We start from the raw sequence: 25190 nt of genomic DNA, 5'->3' as shown, positions 1-25190 counted from the left end.
TTGAGAGCACTGACGAGAAGTTAGTTTAATTCCCAAGTGAATTACAGGCAGCACCAGCCTTCCCCATTTGTGATGGTTCCTTCAGCTACTTTTAGAATACCAGCAAGAAGCACGATTTTGCTTCAACAGTTCTATTCAAGCACTAACAACTTACCAAATCTTTCCAGTCTGATTCTCAGCTCTGCATTGCTTTGCTGAATCAAGCTACCTTTCCAAATCCATCCAGGGATTCAGGACAATATGCCTGTCCAAAACTGTGCTTGCTGGGGGCAAAGGGAGCAGGAAGCTAGCTTGTTGAATGTCCCTGTACTTGGGACATTCTCACACTTCAACGATCCCAGGTATTTTGGAGTCTGTACACTCTTGGTATACTGAAGAGCTTCACGAGTTGTGCCTTAAATTTGTTTACCATCTAACAAGGGTAATGTCACCATTTAAAAGAACTGACTGCAGAGCATTCTTAATCAGAGTGAATAAGCAGAAGAGATGACCCCCCCCCCCCCCAAGTGTGTGGGAACCAATTCAAACAAACCACCTAACAGGGTACGTGGCCCTTCTGGTGAAGAGGCAGAATTTGTACTGCAGAAGAATTTTTTTTTCCCACAGTAAAACTGACAGACTGGTGAAAAAGAATGCAATTACAAAGAGAAGTAGTCCACTGTATACGCCATCTACCCCATAGTTAACACTGTTCCCCTTCCCTGGGGAAACCTCTGCTGGATGAGCCCAGTACAGGATGCAATTTTTCTTTCACCTCACAAGCATAGTGTGAATAAAGGGAAAAGAGTTATTGCTGCAGGGATTTTTAAAAATAAGATATACCAACACATGCATAGCTCACAAGAAGATGATTATTCTACCATTTAAGAGCCATAAGTAAGGGTAGGAGATCATTGCTCTTGACACTTTAAATAGCTCCCTGTAGAAAAATGTAATTGCATATATATTACATGCATGATTTGTAGAGCAAGCCTTAGAAACACATCCACGAGTGTGGTTTAGTCAGACCAGTCAGACAGATTAACACTAGTGGAGGTCATGAGGCATGGCATGCTTTCAGCAGGGGATTCCCAACCTCTTCCCTCCATAAAGGCTCATAAGTTGAACAATGCCCCAGGATAAGCTAGAACTATTATGCACACAAATCATTGTCGTATGCTAACATATCAGTAAGACACACAACTTACTTGCCCACCCATCTGGAAAGGGCTTACCCTCTGTCCCTCACCCTCCAAGAGGATTTGCAGCAACAAAGCCTCCCACTTTAGTAATGGTGTGCATGGCAGACTTCTCCTGTATGAGGACCAGCACAAAAAATGACTCCAACTGTGTGTGCATTATCCTTTTCTCCTCAGACGTATTAATTAGTAAGTCTAATTAATATTAGACTTAGTAATAGTCTAAGTCTATTACTTATAGCAGGATGCAGCATCCATGTTTCAGGCATGTGGTAATTTCTCCCTCTGCTTGCATCTTCCCACAGAGAAAAAGCCCTGCAACTGCTTCACTTCAACCAGAAGAATTCCTAGAAGTAGCAGCTATTGCTCCCTATATGTGCTTCGTCACAAGGACAGGCAAGCATTAAAAAAAACCACCTTGTGACAGCCATTGGAATCAGGGTTACCAGGCAAATTGTGCAACACTTGCAATTGGTCTTGCATCTAGTTAACATTAGATTCATATAAATTGAGATTTCCCCCTGTCATAATGCATACAGCACTGAGTAAAAGCCCTCCTCAGAACATTGTCTGGCATGAAATAACTAAAGCTTTCAATTGTGTTCAACGTTAAAACAATGGCAGTCAAAATATAAGAATAAGATCCTCCAAGACAGCAGCAATATGCTGACCTCTCATTTCAGACCCCTTGGAGGACAACAGCCAAGACATGGTCCTCCCCATCGCAAACGATTCAAAGCACACATAATCAATACATTCACTGGTGTATTGTTGTCTACACACAAGCCTTAGTTGAGATTCCATTGCTTTATGTTTTCTCATTTCATGTACCAGAATGGTAGTAGTACCATGCAGCCGAGAAATTTCCTTGAAATGTTACCTTGATTTCAATGTTGCCCACTTTGGCTGTTGATCGAATAATTGGTCTTCCAACCAAAGCTGGGAAGATGTGTTCTGGAAAATTGGAACCTGCATATCCGCATTTCACAAACTAAAAGAGAAAAGCCTCACGTTAGTCACTTGTAAGCACATACTTCACAATAGCTTATTGGTATTTTTTTGTAATTATCTAAAAAAATGAATTCGAGTCAGCTGAACATGTTCCCAAACATTTTTGAACAAACTTTTCAGCACATTAAGTTAAAACTGTTTTTGAAGTATACAACTTAAGACGGTTTTTTGGAGACATGTATCCGGCAAACACGAACAGCTGGAAGGTGCTGTCATTGTGATAACCTGGAAATTTCACTTAACCCTAGGTTTTATTACCTGCAATTACATAAGAACATAAGAACAGCCCCACTGGATCAGGCCATAGGCCCATCTAGTCCAGCTTCCTGTATCTCACAGCGGCCCACCAAATGCCCCAGGGAGCACACCAGATAACTGCATCCTGGTGCACTCCCTTGCATCTGACATAGCCCATTTCTAAAATCAGGAGGTTGCACATGCACATCATAGCTTGTAACCCATAATGGATTTTTCCTCCAGAAACTTGTTCAATCCCCTTTTAAAGACATCTAGGCAAGATGCCATCACCATATCCTGCGGCAAGGAGTTCCACAGACCAACCACGCACTGTCAAAACAACAACATATAAACACACTCTAGTTTTATCCAGTCAAGCACACTGAACCCCATCCATTAACTATACATTATTTACATTTTCCTACAGATTCTGCAAATAAACTTTTATGTTATTAACAGGAATGCATCAATGCACCAGAGCTGACTAGCTTGTGACAATTTCTAAGCTCATCACAAAAAACACCCTGAGTTATATATATATATACGCCACTCTCAAGAATATACAGATAATGGGGCACACTGTCAGTGTAGCTATCAGAAATGTTAGATTACCTACTGCTCTCTTTGGTATTGGTGTCTCTTGCACAGTCATGTGTTCCAGTTTATTACTGAAGAAAGGGCAAGACTTTTTGGGGAGAGTTGAAATGCCTTTCAACAATGCTGATGTTCCCCAAAGTGGAACCTCTAAGCAGTTTATATCATCTTACAATATGTTTATTGTTTGCAGAATGTTATTTTAAGTGCTAATTTATCCACCATTGGTCCCTTTTATGGAAGAGACCATTCATTCATTAACTATAAGAGTGTATTTAGGATTTAAGATTATGTGGTTAGACACTTTGCTATTTTCACCAATACAAACTCCCAGCAATAACTGTGAAGCTTTGCCTTATGTTCCAAAAATGAACAAGACCTGTTTAGGTAGCATTCTCCACTGCAAAACCAAAGGCACATTTTTCTGGGAACAGAAGACAAAATGTGACTGCCATATCAACTGTGAAAGGACCCATTGCTTATATGCAAAAGAAGCCATGAAAATTCCACATTTTCCATTCCAAAGCTCAAGCCCACTAAACCCCTTGCAGTAAGGAATGCTGCTATTCCCTGAAACAATACCATGAGCAGCAAGCTTGTTCAAAGTAAAATATTGTTCTTACTTCTTCTGAAGTCTCAGTAGGATAATCCTCAGGGAAAAGCACAGATAATTATGCCTACGTATAGTTCAGATTTATATATAGTTTATAAAAATAATAAAATATATACTGTTTATAAATTATGCCAACATATATAATTCAATCTCTTGACTAACAGGTTGCTTTTTCTTTTACGTATGTGGTTTTATCGCATGCACTTGCTCTGAGACCTTTCATACATCAACATATTTTTAGATAAAAAGCAGCTTTGATACTATCAGTAACACTGTTCTCTGCAGCCCTTCCAAGCAAGAAGACTTGCTTAAGAGGTCATGCCTGAGTGACCAAAAAACACAGAGTTGGGGTACAGACAGTGCACAACAGGAAGATCCTAGATCTAGACATGTCTTTGCAATGCAAGGATTGGACTCTAAGGCTGCAATCCTACGCACACTTGCTTGGGAGCAAGTCCTATTGAACACAATGGGGCTTACTTTTGAGCAGGGCTGCAATCCTACCAACAGTCATTGTAGGACTTATTTTTGAGTAGACATGCCTATGAGGCTTTTGAGAGGCATGCTCTAAGGCTGCAACTGTATGCACACTTACTTGGGAGTAAGTCCTATTGAACGGAATGGGGCTTACTTCTGAGTAGGAATGCATAGGACTGCACCCTAAGGCTTTTGAGAGGCATGCTCTAAGGCTGCAACTGTATGCACACTTACTTGGGGGTAAGTCCTATTGAACGGAATGGGGCTTACTTCTGAGTAGGAATGCATAGGACTGCACCCTAAGGCTGCAATCCTACCAACAGTTTCCTGAGAGTAAGCCCCATAGACTACAATAGGGCTTACTACTGAGCAGACATACTTAGGATTGGGCTCCAAGGATGCAACCCAGTGCACACTTACCTGGGAGTAAGTCCTATTGAACGGAATGGGGCTTACCTCTGAGTAGGCTTGCACCCCAAGGCTGCAATCTACCTACAGCTCCCTGGGTGTAAGGCCCATGGGCTGCAATGGGACTGACTTCTGGGTAGACTTGCACAGGACTGGGCTGTGGGAGCCGCAAGAGCCCCACCCTATGCAGGTCTACTCGGAAGCAAGCCCCACCGCAGCCCGCGGGGCTTACTCGCAGGCGAGTGCGGGCAGGGCGCGGCCTCAGCCCAGAGCACCCTCGCGGCGGAAGAGTGGGGAGGAGGACTTCTCGCTTCCTCCCTGGGGCCGAGCACCTAATGAGGAAGGGGCCGAGGACTGGAGGCCGCTGCCGCCACCGCCGGGCAGGGGCCGGGGGAGGAGGCCCCGCTCGGCCGCTCCCCACCACACGCCCCGCGGCCGGAGACCCCGGGGCGGGGGCGAGCCAAGCCGCAGCCCGCTCCCGTCCACCGGCAGCCCCTCCGGCGCGGCCCGCCGTCGTCGCCCTCCTCACCCCGGTGCCGTTGTCGCAGACGACCACCTTCCTGCCCAGCGTGTCCATCCCCGTCCGTCCTTCAGGCCTCCCTCGTTGAATGGGCTGCGCCGCTCCCTCACCAGGCCTCGCTCTGCAGCCCCGGAAGGGAAGCGGAAAGAGCAGCCCCGCCCGCAAGACCTCCCGCGCTGAGTGACAGCTCCGAGCCGCCAGTCAGCGGCCGCGCCAGTCCTCATGGCAACCGCTCGCCCCGCCCCCTCTCTGCACGGCCTTCCCATTGCTATGGCATCGGCGGCGGGCACTTGGGCCTTCTCCCTCCCGGCTCTGCAGAGGATGAGGCAGCTGCTGCTCCAGGGGGGCTCTGCCACTGCCAGCCTGCAGGAGGCCATGGCAGGTGAGGGGGGCGGAGCCAGAGCCTGCAGGGCTCAGACGCCTGTCTACTCAGAAGTAACTCCCATTGCAGTCAGTGGGGCTTACTCCCAGGAAAGTGGGGATAGGATTGCAGCCTGAGAGCCCAGTCCTGTGCCTCTCTACTCTGAAGTAACTCCCACTGCAGTCAATGGGGCTTACTCCCAGGAAAGTGGGGAAAGGATTGGGTTGTCTGTCCTGTTCACTGGGGCAGTGGGCTGGGTTATGGGGTGCTAATAAGCCTAGTATCTCTTCTCTTTTATGGGCTCTTTATGGCTGCAGTCCTGTTCACACTTACCTGGGAGTAAACCCCATTGAGTATAATGGGAGTAAGACATGCATAGAATTGGGCTGTAAGCATCCCTGCTGGGATGTATTGCTTCACTTGCACTACTGTTCCTTCCTGTTGTCTTTGAGATTCACAAAGGTTTTTTAAACCAAACATGCCTGCCTGTGTCTACTGAGAAATAAGCCTCATTGTGTTAAATGGGACTTATTCTCAGGAAAGCGTGTGTAGAATTGCAGCCTGAGAGAAGGTGGAGGGTGAGAAAGAGACTTAAGAAGAAGTTCAAAGTGAGTTCCATGAAGTGAGTTTGTGTAGCACCTGTGGTCCCTGGACCATGGGTTGGGAACCAGTGCAATAGGTGCACCATGTGAAGTGGTACAGCAGGGGGCAAATGTTGAGGAACACTGCCTTAGAGCCCAATCCTATGCATGTCTACTCAGAAGTAAGTTCCATTAGAGTTAATGGGGCTTATTCCCAGGGAAGTGTGGACACAATTGGGCTGTTATACAGTACTGAATAAATACTGAGTATTTATTTTGAATAAATTTACATAAATGAATATATTAGAGATGGAACTTATATGAATGAATGAAGGTCTTGCAATAGCTCAAGGCCTATAAAAGGCCTTGCACATAGCAAGGCTGGCCTTTCCTTTGCTGCCACTGCTGCATCACAGATGTGAAACAGCAAGCAGTGGAGGGAGTCCTCACCCCACAGCTCATGAGAGAGGTTGAACAGTTGGCCGTCACACTGAGAGCAGTTGCCTCAGGCAAGCATGGGCTCCAGCAAGTCCGCAGAAGCTCGTTGGAGACTGGGGGCTCCCTAAGGGCCAGATTGGGAGTCCTCGAGGGCAGCAAGTGGCCCCAGGGCCAGGGTTTGGGCACCCCTGTCCTACACTAATGGTGATTTGTACATGATATGCTTTCAAATGCTCATTGTCAAAAGCAAATGTAATATCTTGGAAATATATTTACTTATACTTTTTTTTGGAAGAAGAAGAGTTTGAGCTTAAAAGCTTTTGAATTTATATTTAGACATTGAGGATGATGAAGAGACAGGAAGTTTTGTAATTGGACGAGGAGGGTACCCAAACAAAGATGGTATAATCCAGTGTGATGCAGCAATAATGGAAGGAGAACCTGGACATTTTGGAGCTGTAGCAGCTTTGCAAGGGTAAATATTATACTTTGGAATTATGAATAAAAACATCCCAAGATACAAAGGATAGTTGAGGGCCCAATCCTGAGCTGCCCGGAGTGCTCAGCTGCAGCGGCAATGAAAATGGCTGCCGCTGCTTCCTGTGCGCCCAAGGCAGCTGCAGATGGCACCTTGGGAAAAGGGGACTTTTGTCCCCTTTCCCTGGGTAAAGCAAGTAGCCCTGCAATGGGGCTACTTGATTCACCATCAACCAAAAGGTTGGCAGTGAGGTAAAAGCCTCCATGTCAGGCTGCGAGCCTGACGTGGAGGCTTTGGATCCAGTGGAGCTCCACTGCTCCTACTCTGCTCCCTCTCCCCAGTACACCTCCCCCCCCGCCCTCTCCCCACCCCATCATGCCTCCCCCCTGCCCTCTCCCTGCCTTCCGTCCACCTCCCCCCCAGTCCACCTCCCCTCACTCCCCCCCCGCTTACCTCTCCACTGCTCAGAGGTCCATGCAATCGCCAAACGGCAGAGGCTGGGCACCTGCCCAGCACTAGCCCTGCACCGACCAGCACTGGACTAGCACAAGCACTTGCCTGGCATTAGGGCTTGCAAATGTGCCTTATGGCATGTTTGCAACACTGTGCGCCGGCAGTAAGCTGGTGCACGGAGCTCAGGACTGGACTCTCACTTATTAATTATGACGGTATCCTGCTATGATTAGAAGACCTATGCTGATACAATGTAATCTAAATGGGATGATAGCAGTGTGCAACCCTATCAATGGGGTTTGGGTGCTCCAAAGACTATATAGGATTGAAGCCTTACATTTCCTGGTGCTAGTTCATTTATCAGCCATGTTTGTGGTGAAATATTGAATATAAACAAACATTCTATATTAGGTAACACAAAGGAGAGAGGCAGTTACCTGCAAATTCCAACTATATTCCAACAATCAGATCATTGGTCCAAGTAGGTCAGTATTGTCAACACAGACTGGTGGCAACCCCCCAGGATTGCAGACTGGAATTTTTTTTCTTTTAACTCAGCAAAACAATACCTGCAATAACCTGAGAAACTGTAAGGGTGTCTCTATACAGGTAGCTTTTTCCATAATTCACCTTGTCATTTGACACTATTTGTACTCCACATCCCAATCTTGTTGCACACAAGTTTCTATCATATTAGAGAAAACCCCTTCCCCTCTCACACTCATACACAGAAATGCTACTTTTGTGAGATACCTTCTGGTGTGTTTCCTGTTTGGGTCCTAGCATTGCTGGTAGGAGCAACATCTGAAAGAACCCAAGACCCAATCACCACTTTATCCAGAAGGCTTTCATGGCTCACCATCCACTATCCAGAACAATATACATGCCCTAGTTCAATATATGTTGGCATCTTTCAGTCTCGGAAGACTATGGTATCGCGCTCAGAATGGTGGTTCTGGAACAGTGTCCTCTCCAGTGCGCGAAGCCTGGGTAAAGTAGATACGGAGGATAGGCTGTTACCCATGTAGCAAATCCTCCTTCTCCATGAAGGAGAAGTCCAATGGAAATTGGCTCAATTCCAATTGGCTGACATTTCCAAAAGTCCAGTCCATTGGCTGAAATGGTCCAATGGAAAGGCAGAAGCCAATACGGTTGGTTCCAGAGGTGTTGCAGGAGTTGCAGAACGTGACTGTGTTCAGCCATGAACTCCGGCTCCAGATTTTGCCTCGAGGTTGACTCCTGAAGCCTTTTCCATAACTGGATGTAGCCACAAGGCAGTGGAGGTTCGGGATCAGAGATTTCCTTCTCTCAGATAAGCTGCCTTCCCGGGCTAACGAGTTCCATCTACCTGGTGGCTGTTTAGTCCCCTCTTACCACAAGTACAGCCAAACTTAGAGGGCCTATTCTTATCCCCAGCCCCCAGGGGATGCCTAGTTCAATATAACTTATGTATACACAAGGGCATAAGTGCTCAACATGGACACACTACCAATCTTAATTTTTTGGTGATTTTTTGCCCTTATTGAAATGATTTCTCTTGTGTAACTTTTTACATCTGTATCATTACATTTAGCATCGAATCCTCAAAAGTTATTAAAACAGAATTATATTCTTTTTGCTGATAAAGAATTGGAACTCCACTTGCTATAGCTCGTAAAGTCATGGAAGAGGCTCCACACAGTTTTCTAGTTGGGGATGGTGCTATGAATTTTGCAACAGACCATGGTTTCACTGTGGAAGACAATAGACGTATGATGAGTAAACAGAGTACTGAAGCTTATCAGGTAATGTTCTATTTTGGATGAATTCATATTTTATATTAATTAATTTGTATGAAGGTGGAGGTCTTAAAATTAGGAGTAAATATTTAGGTCTTAAAATTAGGCATAAATGTCCTTAAAATTTATAAAGTATCTATACAGGCCTAGACTCATTATTCCTGAGGGTTCCAAGAACTGGTATGGATGTAGAAAAACAAACTATAGCAAATCAATTTAAAGCAAATTTATAGCAAATCAAAGTGTCTTAGCTCTTGTGATTTAAAACAGCCTTGCTGACCTTTGTAATGCACACAGAGGCCATGGTCTCTCTCCAGGCACTTAGGCTTCACTGTGTGTTGGCAACCTTCAGTCTCGAAAGACTATGGTATTGCGCTCTGAATGGTGGTTCTGGAACAGCGTCTAGTGTGGCTGAAAAGGCCGATTCGGGAGTGACAATCCCTTCCACACCGGGAGCAGGTGCAGTCTATCCCTGGTCTGTCTCCCTGGCTATGGGCCTTCCTTCTTTGCCTCTTTGCCTCAGACTGTTGGCCAAGTGTCTCTTCAAACTGGCTTCACTAGGAGGCAGCAATCCCTCCCTTCACCAGGAGCCCCAGAGAGGGGGAAAGAGTGGAGGTGATAATTGCTGCCATTCAGCCTTCTTTCAAGTGCTGGGGGGGGGGAGGAGTGAAACCTGCAGAGAGAATGATTGATGGATTGTCATCCAGCTGCCCTCTCTGGCATTATTAAATGACTGTTTTCCTTTAATGTAAAGGGCTCTTCTCATCTACTTTGAGACAGAAAAATCTGTGGGTGTTTAGGTTATACCTGTAATCACTTGTATGACTGTCTCTGCAACAGTAAAACGCAGTTTTTTAAGCTGTGATTTTAAAGGAGTGCATTTGCACATTCCTTCTTATTTGCAGGGGCCATTCCTGTTGAGTCAAATCTGTGTATAACAAGGCTGGACCTGTATTAGCAAAAGGAACAGAATACTTTATAATTGATTTGCTATAAAGCTCATTCGCTGTAGCTGATTTCAGCTTAGAAATGATTTGACCTCTCTACAATGAGTAATTTTCCAGTATATAATTTGCCTTCCTAGTTTACTGTAGTATAGTGAATTAGAACTCTCAGAATTTGGCAAAGGATATATGAAAACAAATCTATCCTAAAAACAAATCTGGAAGGGACCTATGAATCATCGTCCTACCTCCTTCTAAGAGCCAAAGTCCAGCCATAATATGCATAAGTGCACAAGTGTCTTATGTGAATAAGTACATACATATGTCTGCCTCCCCCCCCCACGCGTGCCTCCTTCACTCCCTTCGCCTCTTGAGGGGGCACACACAGTGGGGTCCTGCGGACCCGATCTTCAGATAACTGAATCTGCAAATAGAGGATTCATGGATACAGGCCCCCCCCCTGTACAATAGGCTCTGCAATTAGCTAAGGATGCAGAAGTATATCGGTCCTATGCAGTTGTGGACTGGTATACATTGGCACCACCATGTGGAGTATAAGCACAAGGATAGCAGAACATGAGAGATACTGCTGGTTACAGCAAGCTGGAAAATCGGCCATTGTGGAGCATGTAGTTGAGACTGGGCACAGAAAGGATTCTAAGCGAACACAGGTATTGTCCACTGCCAGTAATTTTCACACTCGGATTTATAGAGAGGCCATAGAGATTTATAAACATCAGAACAACGTGAACAAGAGAGAGGAGGCACTGAGTGTAAATGGCTCTTGGTTAACAGCACTCAAAAATACAAGTATCTGGGACTTTAAAACTGAGGTAGAACAATATAGGTACTTGGAACTTTAAAATCAGAACATCAGTTACATCAGTTATACTGGGTTAGTTTGAAGAGCTACTTGCTGTAGCTTGGTTGTTTGAGTACCAAAGTAGTAGGTGAAATGTTAGAATAGACTTATTCGACTGTGGCCTATCAGCCCAAACATTACTAATTTCAGTGTGGGTTATTATTATCAGTAAGGACTACAGAGAGTAATCCATCTGAAGTGCTTTATAAGTAGAGTGTGCTTTTTTGTTTTATTTTTTCACAGATTTTGTTTTTTTGACAAAAATGAGAAGTACAGAAAACATTGTTACGTGTTTCATTATCACGGAAAAACTCGCTGCTATTTTTAAGTTCTATATACATGTTTAATATTGTGAAAAAGTTAAGCAGCTGCTTTGTAAAGTGGTGAGAAAACTATTCCAAATGCCCAACTTAGTGAGTAGCCTTCCATGGGCTCAGCTGCTGGTCCCTAAATTAGGTCTAAGGCTAGGAAACGACATACTACTTAAAAGTAACATTCTGTGAAAGAAACAGTGTTTGGAAAATCTGACATATATTCATGTGTTTATGCTTGGAGGAATCCTACTGTTGTAAGCCCTTTTGACAGGCTAGAATGAATAATGCTGTCATTTTCTTTAGGAATATTTAGAAAAGGAAAAAAGCCTGAAGAAACATGACACATTGGGTAAATAATCTTTTACTAAAATAACACTTTACTGCTAAATGCTGGATCTTTCTAAACTGTTTTTGAAATTGTTGAGGCATTGGCATGACATTTGGTATGACTGTACGTATATGCAACCGAAAGTTTATTGCTACCTAGGATGCTCCAGTGTATGGTTATGTATTAAGTTGAAACTTCAGGATTTGACATAGAAGTCAGAGACAACATTCAGGACTGTTTCAAATATGATATCATTTCCTGTACAGATTGTATGTACTTGAAGAAAACCATGCAAGTCTGTAAGTTATCGTGTATGCTCATAACATGTACATCTCCTTCATTGTGTGTGCTCTATGTGTACAGTAAAATAGATGTGTAACTGTGGGATTCATCCCAAAGGCCAACTCCACATCATAGAGTTTGGGGTATGGCATTTGTGGTCCAGGAGGATGGACCCCAGGTGCAAAAAAAGAACAACTAACACCAGAGGGGATGCTGCTCACCTGTTTTTATTGGAACTTTGTGCCACTAGGAAGTTTCCCATTTCCTTTATAGAATCCACTGAGGGGTCTTCTGAGAAGCTGGTTGTGCTCTCTTCTTAACCGTGTCCCTCTTCCTGAAACATGGCCTGGATGTATCTAGAGAAACATGCATCAACTGCTCTAGCAGCCCAAAGGAGCCCCTCCACCCACGAGCCAGGACTCCCCTCAACCTTCTCTGTGGGATGTTGTAGGAGTCTGGGAGAACCCCTGTTCATTAGTCCATACCTGCCTACCCAATAGGTCTCAAGGAAGGCTGTTTCTTCTGCCTCTTCCCTCACCTTTTCCCCACTGTGTCTGTGCTGTCTCTTTCTTCCTGTGTTCTCTCCTCTTTTTTCTTTGCATTGTTCTTCTTTCCCTTCATGTTTTTCTCCACTTTTCACAGGCTGTTCCTCTCTCCTGTTGCCCAGCCAGCACCTCTGTTCCCATCTGGCCTCGCCTTCCTCCACTTGCACCCCCCTTATTTGTTCCTCCCTCTCTATCTTCCTCTCACTTGTTTCTGTCCTTCTCTCCAGTTTCATTCTCTCTGCCCTCGTCTCTGCTTTTTCCATTCGCTATGACCTTCTCCCTCTCCTGTCCTGTCTGATAAATCTTCTCTGAACCCCTCCCATCAGGACTGCTGGCAGCTCTGCTGCTGCTTGTGTCTCTCCCAGGTGCCCAGTGGTGACCTGATCACCTTGCAACCAACCCTGCAGTAGTGGGCTGCTCGCACTTCTGGAAGAGGCTCCAGAACTGTGGTGGAGCACGGATGCCACAGTTGCACATGGCAGTACAGTATACATTTTGCCTTGACCTCTCAGTGTAGGCAAAATATTCTTTATGAAATAGCCCTTAATCTTCAATCCTTTTAATTTGAAAAATGCTGCTAATACATCAAGTATGTATAGTACACACAGCTCTTTGAGTTCTTTCCTTTTGCCTCCAGAGGGTGCTGTATGCTCAGAAAAACCCAAAAGACAACAGGACTCATCTAAGGAAATGGTGGCTAGAAATGAAGGCTACAACAAAGTGCTGCATCATTTTCCTCAAGTGATTTAAAGTTGCTTGGCATTTGTTCTAGTTTTGGAAAAAGTGATAAAACAATGTGTGAAATCTCTGTTACTAGGAGGGAATTGTATTCTAAAGTTATCCTGTCTGTCTTCTGCCCTCTCCAAACTGCTGCTCCAGTGGTGCTCTGATCTTCTTCCAATCTTCCTTACAGCAGGAATAGCCCCATTGAAGCACTGCTGAAGGAGGGAAGAGGGGAAAAAAGCAACCACAGCTTCAAATAACTTTTCCCTGCCTACCTGGTACTTATAAAACACCAGGTAGACAGGAAGAGGTGATTTGGAGTCCACCGTCCTTCCCAGCCCTTTCTTTAACTTACTACAAGTGAGCATGTAGCCTCCTTGCTGTGCACTATTTCTGTTTCCAGTGAACAGGAACTATGTGTGCTGAGTTTCCAGTGTACGGTTCTTAAATTCATTTGAAACAGAAGGGGGAGGATTCATTCAGTAAAAGGGGGTTTCAGTTAATTTGAAACACTAAAGAGAAGGGGCAGTGCCTGCCTGCTCGCTCCCATGCTTGCTTGCCCATCTCCTCTCTTCCTCCCCTTCATCAATGGCAGGGTGCACATGCATGCAGGAGTGGCATTTGCCGTGGGTGTTTCTAGCCAGTCATGGATAAGGTGAGTGCCTTGCTGGTTTAACTTGCTGGTTAACTTGCTGGTGCCTTGCAGCACTTCTCTGGTCACCAGTGGCAGTCCTGGGGGGGGTGTTGGGGAGGGGGGAAGCCCCAAGCACCACACCTGTGCGGTCTGTGGGGTGGTGCTGCCACTGCTGCTTCCGCCCACCTGCTCTCTGGAGCCATTCCACATACTGGGAAGGCCCCATGCTGCGTCTCCAGGTGCTCTGAAAGCTTTCTGAGGCCTCTGGATCACCGTTAAACAGTACCTCTGGTTTTCCAATTTCAGTGGCCAATAGATATTTCCAATTTCTGGTTTTTCAATTTCAGTGGCCATATAGCAGTATTTCTAGTATTGATCAATAAGTAAATCTACTTTTGTCTTTTTTTGTAGGTTTGATTGCCTTGGATATCTATGGAAGCATAACAGTTGGTAAGAGGGATCATCACAGACCAGAAAACTATTCAGCTTCATGCCTTCCATATGTCACATACAACTGCTATTAGTTAGCTATGTGGGTCTTCTCATCTTTTGAGGGAAGGGGGGCAATATTGCTTTTTTGGAGAGGAAAAAAAATGGCATTAGAAAGCAGCCATCTAGGTTAGTTTTTACACTAGAAGCATGAACACCTTATCATGGATTGTTAGCACTGAGTAAAATACACTATTGGTGAATACAGAAGAATTTAGTAATGAAAAAGCTGAATCGTTTTGTCATTTCACCTTGGGGGCTGAGAGGTTGAACAGAAGATGAATATTCAGTTAGGCCCACCATTTGTCCTCTCCCTATCTAACCAATTTTGCATTGAAAATACAGGTTAGCAAGTAAAAATAATTACTATACTAATATTTTGCTGATTTAAAAAAAAAATTATGTAGGGGTTTCTACCTCCGGAACTCCTTTCAAATATCCAGGAAGAGTGGGAGATTCTCCATTGCCAGGAAATGGGCTGTATGCTGATAAAGAGGTATGTCAAAATCTCCTGCAAATAGATAGATAGATACTTTATTTACGGTCATCCGACCAGCTAAACACAGACAAACAAAACAAAATACACAGAATTAAAACCAACACCCCTTTACATATATATAAAATCAGACGTTTACACTCTCAATTTTCTTTCAAATAGTACAAAGTAAAGTGATGGCAAAAAGCAGCATCACTTTTGAAAGCAAGCACATGTTTCTGTGATGGCAGAAACATGGTCTAGATGATTAATTCATTTGACCAATTTCTGAGTTCTGTAACATATAGCATAATTTAAGACACGGGTAAGTTGGAAGAACTTTGGACTGATACAAGCAAGGCACAGATTTTTAAAACAATAAAACTGTAAAATATTAATTCAGTAAAACCCAATAAAAAGAAATTAAAAACAGCATTAGCACTCAGCAATAATACTCCCAAATAATCTCAGCAGCTGCTAGCAAGAGCAGGTTTGAAACTTGCATAAAGATTGGGATGAGCAATTTTGCTGAGGGTAGGAAGTGCATAGAAACAAACACTGAGAGGAGTATTTTAAATGTGCTAGGTGTCTAAAAACATCCAAGCAAACTAAAACAATTCAAGTTAGGATGTTTTAATAACCAAGTTTGCAGTCATGAACAAAATCTTTATGGATGGCCTTGTGGAGAGGAAAATCAGTGATATTTGCTTGCCCAAATCTCAGAAATACATGACCAAACATTTTGACCCCAACTCACTCTCAGAATTGCTACCTGGTTAGCTTAAAAGCCAGTCTGAACAATGTGTTCTGCTTGGTGTCATTAAACAGTGGGCAAGATTTGACAGAACAGTACCTCCTGTGGGATAGGTGTCAGCCCTACAGCTTCCCAAAAGCCATCTTCTCCTGAAAAATACAACATCTGAGCAATTGGTCAACTGCAGCCAGGCAGCCCAATCCTGAGCTCCCATGGGACGCAGCTTTGGTGGCACAGAAAATGGGTGCCGCTGGAACCTGCATGCCACGGGCTACCGTGGGTGGCACCTTGGGAGAAGGAGACTTTCGTTTCCTTCTCCTGGGTAAGGGAAGTTGCCCCACACAAATGCACAGGATCAGGTGGAGCGGAGCTCCGCCGGACCCACCTCCCTCCCTTCCCGCTCCCTCCCCGCAGCATGCCTTCCACCCGCCTTCTCCCCGCCTCCGGGCTCCCTGTCACGCCTCCTCCCCGTCCTCTCTGTACCCTCCACCTGCCTCCCCCCTCCCCAGAATGCCTCCTCCCTGTTCCCCTCCCCACCCTCGCTTACTGTGCCACCGCTTGGTGGTCCATGTCACCGCCGAGTGGTGGAGGCTGGGCATCCGCCCGGCGCTAGCCCAGTGCCGGCCAGCGCTGGACTAGCACAGGTGCTGGCCCGGCGGTAAGGCTCGCAAACATGCTGTAAGGCACATTTGCGACAGTGTGCACCAGCCGTAAGCTGGCGTGCACTGTTCAGGATTGGGCTCTAAATGTTATTTCCACCTTATTTACATTTTCCTAGTCTCTGAGATGATAGGAGAGACATTGTTTTAGAACAAATAAATGTGATAAATTTATGTAGTGTTATGTCTCCAAGTTGAACGCATATGTTCCTTCTTGCTGGGACAATAAGTAATTTAAAGATAGTTTACTATTACTTCCAACTAATAAAGTTCTTTCTTTCTAGGTTGGAGCAGCAGCAGGTATGTATTCAAAGTCGTAATCAAAAGACTTGCATAGGCTGTGAGAATGTGTTTTTAAATACTTTGACATATAAGAAATCTTGTGAATCAGTTGACCTCCTTGGTATTGTAATTTATTTCAGATAAGGATCAAGTTTCTTTTATTCTACCGGGATTGGGGGCGGGGACTTCTAAGAATGCTGATTGGGCTTCTGTGGGTAAATTTTGAAATGATTTGCCCTTTGCACTCATGACAGAAATGAAAAAATAAGGGGGGAAAAGTTACCTACTTCTTCAGTATTTTTTTTAAAGTGGTAAAATGTAAATACTTTTAGCTATTTTCCTAGCTCCTTAAAACAAAGTACTGGTCTTTACTTTGAACAACATGGCTCTCTTCTGACAAGGGTGGATCCATGAAGTATCTGTGGAATGCAGTTTGCATGGACTTCTCTAGATCTGCAATGCTCTAGCAGTCAGGAGAGGGAGACTGGAATGCTGAAAACATCTTAATTGCTGTAGTGTATTTTGCCAAGTATAGGTAAAATTTCTTAGAGAGAGACCTGAAATATTTAGGCTCAAAAATCACACTGCCCTTATAAATTACCATGTTGTTAAAATTCAGCACCTTAGCTGATTAGGATAGCAATTAAGGAGAGATGCTGTTTCCTCTCCTCCCAGTCTTGTCCATTGTGATCAGCAATACTTACTTTTAATGATCTCATGTCCAAACTTGTTGCATTAATGCCAGATAGTATGTGTTCCTTTCTACAATTACTCCAGCAAGAGATTAGCAAAACAGCTGCACCTGTTTCCAAGCTGCTTTCATTACACTTATGTTAGAGCTGTCCAGCAATGTCTGGCCTTTGAAATAAACTTCCACACGAAGAACTTTGAGCGATGGGTATATTTATACCAGCACCCCAAATCATAGAGATTACATAGAGCAGTACAGAGATTACAAGAAGTTTTTTTTTCTCAATGAACATGTGTAAACTGCTTTTGTGAACTTTTTGGTTGAAAAGCACTATATAAATATTCTTATTAAGAAGAAGAACATAAGAAGAGCCCTGCTGGATCAGGCCAAAGGCCCATCTAGTCCAGCTTCCTGTATCTCACAGTGGCCCACCAAATGCCCCAGAGAGCACACAAGACAACAGACACAACCTGCGTCCTGGTACCCTCCCCTGGCACTCAGAGGCAGCTTGCCTCTAAAACCAAGAGCTTGCACATACCTACTATGACTTGTAACCCGTAATGAACTTCTCCTCCAGAAATTTAATAATAATAATAATAATAATAATAATAATAATAATAATCCAGCCCAGGTTAAGCACTTTAAAGTCTCTCTCATTCAATTTTGTGCAGTTTTAAGCACTTACCGGTAATAAAATCTCATCCATTGAAATCAATGAGACTTCAAACTTCAGCTTAGGTTTGGGTGAATTGAACCCAATTATTAGTGAAATAATCATTTCATAAAACTTATGGATGCTCCTGCAATTCTTTGGATCAGGAGTAGATATAGGTAAAAAAGTGAAACCTGCACCATTTTTGCTAAGCTTTATTTTATTCAGCCAATGGAAGCTGGGAAAAGCCAAAACCTTAGCTTTTGGGTAAATGCTGTTTGTTTTTTTACAGAACTCTGATATCTATTTCAACATGAACTGTTCCTTTCATTAAAGAATTACATTCAGTGGTGGGTTAGCTATCTAGGATGTGAAACTACTGTATTGTTATCTCTTCCACTGATCTGTGGGGAACAAGCTGCACCCAGCATATGTAAATAAGTTACCAAAAGTATTCCAATATGGAGGGTTTTGTACTACACTGTGTGCTCAATACTGCTGCTGCAGTTCACTGGATGGGGGCTAACATCTCTATAAACCAAAAACCTGCCCTGGAAGGAAAAAGAACGAAAAGTGAAAGTACAGCATGATGCTATATGAGAAAGCACTGACTAAATTAAAAGATTATCTGATTTGAAAACAACAGGCCCCAATCCTATCCAACATTTGTTCCTTTACCTTGAGGCTGCATTGCAGCTGCATTGGCTTTGGAAAATTGGATAGGATTGAGCCCACAGTCTTGTTTGTTTTAATTTTTCTTGTGATTCAGTATTTGCCTGTATAGCTTGCGACCTTTCTGTGTAAATATGCTCAAAGCATTGATATCCTGTCTAATGGAGGAGGCATTGTTTTATAAAAGCAGTACTTGCCAACATGAATTAAAACCTTCCAGGATGTGTAATTCAGCTAGCAGACTATGGGTCCTCAAAACCCTGTACTTTTACTGCAGATCATTTAATTAGAAGCAGCTTCTCATGCTACCCACTTGCCTGTTATTGTGCTGAAATGTTTTAATTGTAAAATTTAGTTTCTGACTACTTTAATGAGAACTAGTAAGATTTGGGGGTTATAGTATGGTGTCCATCCTTATAAGAGAAAAAACTGGAAGACCTTTTGTTTTCAGCAATGACTAGCTGTTTTGTGCAACCCAATGCTGTTTTATATTATTCTTGGAGTTTTTAAAAGGTTGAATTATAATTCTGCACTTATTCTAAAATAGTTAGGTGCTTTAGCGTGCAATCCTAACCCCTTATGTCAGTGCTTTCCAGCACTGAAATAAGGGCAATGCAACTCTGAGGTAAGGGAACAAACATTCCCTTACTTTGAGAAGGCCTCCATGAGTAACACCCAACTGCAGGATGCAGCACACGTTCCATTGGCACTGCTATGCCAGTGCTTGAAAGCACTGACATAAGGGGTTAGGATCACACCCTTAGAGCCCAATCCTGAGCTCCTGTGGTGCGCAGCGGTGGCGGCACCGAAAATGGCTGCTGCTGCATCCTGCACACCCACGGCAGCCGTGGACGGCACTTGAGAGAAGGGGACTTTTGTCCCCTTCCCCTGGGTAAAGGGTGTAGTCCCGCAATGGGACTACTCAATTCACTGCCAACCAAAAGGTCAGCGGTGAGATAAGAGCCTTCGTGTCAGGTGTCGAGCCTGACGTGAAGGCTCTGGATCTGGTGGTGTTGCTCCACCGGTCCTGCCTCCCTCCCTCACCGCTCCCTCCCTCAGCCCACTTCCCCCCACCCTCTCCCTACCTCCTCATCACACCTCCCCTGCCCTCTCCCCAGCCTCCGCCCGCCTCCCCCTCCCTGGAACACCTCCTCCCCACCCCCTCTTTCCTCTCTGCTGCTCGGTGGTCTGTGCTACTGCCGAGCGGCGGAAGCCAGGCACCCACCTGGCACTAGCCCAGCACCAGCTAGCGCTGGGCTAGCACGGGCACTTGCCCAGCGTAAGAGCTCGGAAACATGCCTTATGGCATGTTTGTGACAGTGTGTGCTGGCGATAATCTGGCGTGTCAAGCTCAGGTTCAGGCTCTTACTCTTGACCAGGGGTATCCAAAGTTTTTGGCAGGAGGGCCACATCATCTCTCTGACACCGTTTTGGGGGCCGCGGAAAAAAAAGAATTTACATTTAAAATTTGAATAAATTTACATAAGTTTACATCAATGAATATAATAAAGATGAACTTATATGAATGAATGAAAATCTTGTAATAGCCCAAGGCCTATAAAAAGCCTTGCACAAAGCAAGGCTGACCTTTCCTTTGCTGCTGCTGCTACTACATCACAGACGTGAAACAGCAAGCAGTGGAGGGAGCCCTCATCCCACAGCTCACACGAGAGGTCAAACTGTTGAATTGGGCCAGTGCGGGCTCCAGCAAGTTTCCGCAGGGCCAGAGGCTCATTGGAGACTGGGGGCTCCCTGAGGGCCGCATTGGGAGTCCTCGAGGGCTGCAAGTGGCCCCAGGGCCAGGGTTTGGGCACCCCTGATCTTGATTGTAGTTTGCAAGGTGGAAAGATAGCAATGCTTTCTTGTTGAGGTTCTTAATTTTGTAAGGGAACATGACCAGATTCTAAAATGTTAATAAAACACTCTGGCCCTGATCCAGAGAAGACTCCCATGTGCAGATCAGGAACTGCCAGTGTAAATTGGACATATTCTCAATGCAGAAATCTTTTACGTTCAGTGGGATGTTCATTCCTGACTACATTTGGATGGGAACAGAAATGTACATCTGGATTGGAACAGGAATGTACATGTGAATTGCTTAGAAAATACATGTAGATGACTTTGAAATTTGTATGTTTTCAATGTTTGCTTGCAGTTGTTCATACACATGTGAAAGCCCACTTTGGATTGGGGTTTTGTTCTCTAGTTTTGTTGCAAAGCACTGTTTGAAAGGAAGTGTTGTTTCTTTGTTTATGTTGCCAATTTAACTCAAACAATATTGATTAATACCAACAGCATATGGCATAATGGAAGTGCTTTGTGTGTATGGCTGCCTTGCAATCCTGTTTTTTTTTTGTCTCTGTGGTAGTAGAAGTTAAACTTGCACAGTGGTTCATAAATTTCTTTTTTTAATTTCTATTAGCTACTGGAGATGGAGACAAAATTATGTGTTTCTGTCCTTGTTTCCATGCAGTCTTACTAATGAAACAGGTACGTTAATAATTTGTCATATGTGAGCTTGATGCAAAACTGGAAAATTCAGGTTAAGGGGAACATATGGATGGAATTATGTAAAGCACCCTGAATCTGAGAAGGGCAGGGCTTTTAAAATAAATAATAAATAAATAAATTAGAACAACAGTTAAGAGGTCATTTGGCAAATGAGAGGAGGGAGAAACAACACATAGAAGAAAAAAGATTGTGTCCCCAAACACAATCTGTTGGCATGAAGCCTCCCTTACTAGAGGAAGGGCATATAAGCCCTCCAAGAAACTGGCAGAGAAAAAAAAAGGTACTCTTCATTACAAGACACATCTCGTTGATTGAAAAGAACAAAGAGAGGGAATATAGCCTGTACAGGCAAAACCAGCAGAAAAAAAAACAGAAGGTGCAGGTAGAAGCAACCAAAGCTGACCTGGATGAAGGTGAGAAGTATATCAGGCTGAAAGACAAGGGAGCAGCTAGACTCCAGCACCTTTTGCTGGGATACATTCTGCCAATTCATTAAATTCAGGCTTGCCCATCCTGCTAGACTTCCATCTAGCCTTCTTGAAACATAAAAGGAAGGGTCTTTCAGGAATCCAGGAAATGAATAGCACTAGGTTTGCCAGGCTGCTTTATTATGGACTTTTATTAAGTCCCTCTCATCCCCCCACCCCTGTCAATTATCAAATTGGGGTCTATTTTATTGTAGACAACAGAATTATGAAACAAGCATTTGTCAAGAAGATTCTGGTGAATGCTGTTCAGGAGGCACTTCTTACAGAGCTGAACCCTAAGGTTGCCATCTGCTGAATAACTTAATGATGTCTTACTGTACAACAGTATAGGATTTTATGTATGCCTAGAGAGAATAAGGGGCAAAGTGCATCTACTTTTATATGTCAGTCTGTTATCAGTGTAAGCAGCATGGGGATTTGGGTGGGGAGGAATTAAAATGTGTTTAAGTACTTAGAATATAAATGGACTATTAGAGAAACATGTCTTAGACTTGGTGTTTATCTTCCAGGGCTTGTCTCCTATGGTTGCATGCCAAACAGTTGTCCAGGATATCCTGCAGCGAATAGGAAAGGAAAATATGTTAGAAATTGGGATAATTGCAATGAATATGAAGGTATGTTGTGGTGGTGGTAGTGATGATGATAATAATTGCAGCATTTGAATACCACCTTTCTGATTTACTCTCATTGAGAGAGTCTTACATTGAGAGTCTTACATTGAGTCTTACATTGAGTCTTACAGACTCAAGTGGTTCACATAGTACTAAACTCATCTATTTCAAATGTGTTTTTATAATAATTGTTCTACAAGCAACTTGTAGAGCCCTTCACTTCCAGATGGAATCCTTTACGACAGTGCTTCTCAGATTGTGGGCTGGGACCCACTAGGTGGGTTGCGAGCCAATTTCGGGTGGGTCCCCATTCATTCCAATATTTTATTTTTAATATATTAGACTGGTATGTGACTGCATTTGGGGAAATGTTACAGATCTGTTTTTTTAACAGGCTACTATGTACAGTATATGCTTTTAACAATGATAGTCACTCCTAGGTAAGTGTGGGTAGGATTCCAGCCTAGGATTGTTAAAAATTTTCCTGCTTGATGATGTCACTTCCAGTCATGACATCACTTCTGGTGGGTCCTGACAGATTCTCATTCTAAAAAGTATGTCCCAATGCTGAATGTTTGAAAACCACTGTTTTACGGCATGGTCATCATATCTGGCATCTGAGTGTGCCTTCCAACAGTAGCAGCTTCAGGTCAGCCAAGCTGTTAATCATTCTTTCTTGGAAGCTGACTCTCCATACTTCTCCGCACTTTACTTCGGTATTGCTTGCGATTCCATCACCTTCTCACAGTGAGGTCACAACAGCGACTCCTCCTAGCTCTGTCCTCTCATGACAGCTTTTTTGGTCTCCCATCCAGAATTCAACCAGGACTTTCTTACATAGTATTCTTTGGTCTGCCTTCAGCTTAACCACCAGACCACACCTCCTGCCCATGATGATATATTAACTGCTTTTCAACAAAAGTTCCCAAAATGGTTTACATAGCTCAATTAATCAGTCAATAATAAGCAAACAAGCATCCGCTCCCATTTTCTGAATGACTGTGCCTATGGTGATGTTTCAATTTACCTGCCCTCAAATGTTCTAAATGGGGGATAATGTAACAGACAAATCTTTGCTGCTGATCATGACTACAGAAAGGCATAATGGTATGACTAGAGTTGCTGCAACAAACATGGAAAGGTGTACAATTAGATGTTCATAATAATTTCAAACAGGTGAACATTTTAAACTGTTTAACCTCTTGTGGATTTCTGACATTAGGGAGAAGTTGGAGCTGCCTCATCAATGTCATTTCCATACTGTACCTGGTCTCAGGGAAAGGACTCTATAGAACAATTGATACAGCCATGTCATCAGCTTTGAAAGAATTAAGAATTATTCTGTACTATTTGCATTCAGATTTAGAGCCATTTCCATTTTACAGCCTGCTCCAAAACTGCCCTACCACCAGTGCTGTGTGGGGAGGGCATGGGGGAAGTGTTTCTGGGTGGGGGGAGGGCAGAAGGAGGGAAGGGACCAGCCTGGGAGAGTGATGGAACCAGTGGAGGCCTCATACACCAGATCCTATCCCGTGTCAGGCTCAGATGCCCAACATGGTTTCGAGTCTGCGCCAGCACAGGTTAAATGATGGGTATTTAGTGCCACTGCTCCTATGCTGGATCGGATTGACCCTTAATCCTTTACATTTTATTCCTGTGTAAAGTGTATGTAATGGGTACATTATGGGTGTATAGTCTTAGATTTTTGCTCAAAAGATCTACATCCAGTCACCTTGATCCCTGATCTAGTCAAAGATCTTAAGCACCAACACAAGGAGAACAGCAGTGTCTGGTAGGTAGAAAATGAGGGTCTTGCAGAGAGAGCTTTAAAACCAGAGGGCATGTGCTTGTATGCATTTCCACCTATTCTCTTAATAGCTGCGGAGCTCTTTCTTATTATTTTATTATTAAGAATATTTACATACAGGGTGCAATCCTAACCCCTTATGTCAGTGCTTTCCAGCCAATGGGACATGTGCTGCATCCTGCAGTTGGGTGTCACTCAGGGAGGCCTCCTCAAAGTAAGGGAATGTTTGTTCCCTTACCTTGGAGCTGCATTGCCCTTATGTCAGTGCTGGAAAGTTAGGATTGCACCCACAGTTGTTCAACAGGAATAGTTCACAAAGTGGTTTACATAGTAAAATAAATCAGTAAATGGTTCCCTGTCCCCAAAGGGCTCACAATCTAAAAAAAATAATAATTACAGAAGAGACACCAGCAACAGCCACTGGAAAAAACACCATGCAGATGTGAAGAGGGCAGTTGCTCTCTCCCTGCTAAACGTAACAGGACACCACTTTGAAAGGTGTCTCTTTGCCCATTTAGCAAGGGAATCATTGTTATACGTTTAAAATATCTCTCGTTTTTTGTAATTTTAATATTTAATGTTTTTAACATGAGGAAAAAACAGCAAGAGCTATCAGTCAGATTATGACTCCCAAATCACTGTAATTGCCATCTCCCTTATGAACTGCCTAGCAGCTGAGATCTTTATCAGAGGTCCTCCTCCAGATGCTCCAATTGGCAAACATTATACAGATAACTACTGGAGAGTGGCCTTTTCTGTGGTTGTACCCTGGAACTTCCCCCCTTTAAGGAAAATCACCTGAGACATTTAAGTGTCAATATCCTGTACTGATGGGCTTTGGTGTTTAATTTTGTGGTGTTTGTCAGCTGTTTTAATTTGGATTTGTTATGCTTTGGCTCTGGCGATACGTTTGAATTTGGTTCTCTGATTTAGCTGAGCTGCTTCTTATGTACTGTAATTTGAATACAGGATTGTATTTTTGTGATGTTGCATTCCTTGTTAGTTCTTTCAAATTTTATTTGCATTTAAAACTAATAATAAATCAGCTTACTACTTTGTACTCATTCTCTCTTAAAAGAAATGTGAATTCCCTCCAATTCCTTCTGAAAATTGTTTTAGTCAAGTCTATTTGAAAGCAAGTTGAAGGGAGATTTCCCATCACTATACGTATCTTTGTGTTTTTAAAGATAAATTGAATGCAAATGTAATTGATATATTTAAAAAAGGAGGTGAGGTCACATTCTTTATCTTTTTCATTAATATCTGCACATTTTTTCAGCCTAGATTGTGACAACATAAGCTAGAGCGAAAGAAAGAAAAAAAGAGAAAGCTTATATTGT

At 43.5% G+C, this 25190-nt stretch overlaps 2 protein-coding genes across 2 annotated transcripts in view; one reads left to right on the top strand and one right to left on the bottom strand.

Moving 5' to 3' along the window:
• ACTR2 (actin related protein 2) overlaps window positions 1–5162 on the bottom strand; it is a 33713-nt gene extending 28551 nt beyond the window's left edge. Inside the window, exons 1-2 of the mRNA XM_066640018.1 lie at window positions 5048–5162; window positions 2059–2169 (exon numbers count right to left, since the gene is read on the bottom strand). Of these exons, the coding sequence (XP_066496115.1) occupies window positions 2059–2169; window positions 5048–5095 (159 nt within the window). The 5' untranslated portion in view covers window positions 5096–5162. The remainder of the gene's footprint in view (window positions 1–2058; window positions 2170–5047) is intronic.
• Window positions 5163–5306: 144 nt separating this feature from the next.
• Window positions 5307–23452, top strand: LOC136661222 (N(4)-(Beta-N-acetylglucosaminyl)-L-asparaginase-like). Its single transcript, XM_066638295.1, has 10 exons — window positions 5307–5420; window positions 6755–6893; window positions 8977–9133; window positions 11551–11596; window positions 14171–14209; window positions 14656–14744; window positions 16421–16436; window positions 20856–20923; window positions 21942–22046; window positions 23266–23452. The coding sequence occupies exons 1-10, from the start codon at window positions 5309–5311 to the stop codon at window positions 23365–23367; spliced, it is 873 nt and encodes a 290-aa protein (XP_066494392.1). The 5' UTR covers window positions 5307–5308; the 3' UTR covers window positions 23368–23452.
• Window positions 23453–25190: the final 1738 nt, after the last annotated feature.

Source organism: Tiliqua scincoides, chromosome 1 (assembly GCF_035046505.1).
Source record: "Tiliqua scincoides isolate rTilSci1 chromosome 1, rTilSci1.hap2, whole genome shotgun sequence".
Lineage (NCBI taxonomy): Eukaryota > Metazoa > Chordata > Lepidosauria > Squamata > Scincidae > Tiliqua > Tiliqua scincoides.
This window is presented reverse-complemented; position numbering and strand designations above follow the sequence as displayed.

Excerpts from the sequence above, each read along its gene's own strand:
- LOC136661222 (XM_066638295.1), top strand. The coding sequence starts at position 5,309 with ATGGCATCGGCGGCGGGCACTTGGGCCTTCTCCCTCCCGGCTCTGCAG. Across the intron at positions 6,894-8,976 it reads GCTGTAGCAGCTTTGCAAGG|AATTGGAACTCCACTTGCTA; the intron begins GTAAATATTATA and ends TTGCTGATAAAG. Across the intron at positions 22,047-23,265 it reads TAATTGCAATGAATATGAAG|GGAGAAGTTGGAGCTGCCTC; the intron begins GTATGTTGTGGT and ends TTCTGACATTAG.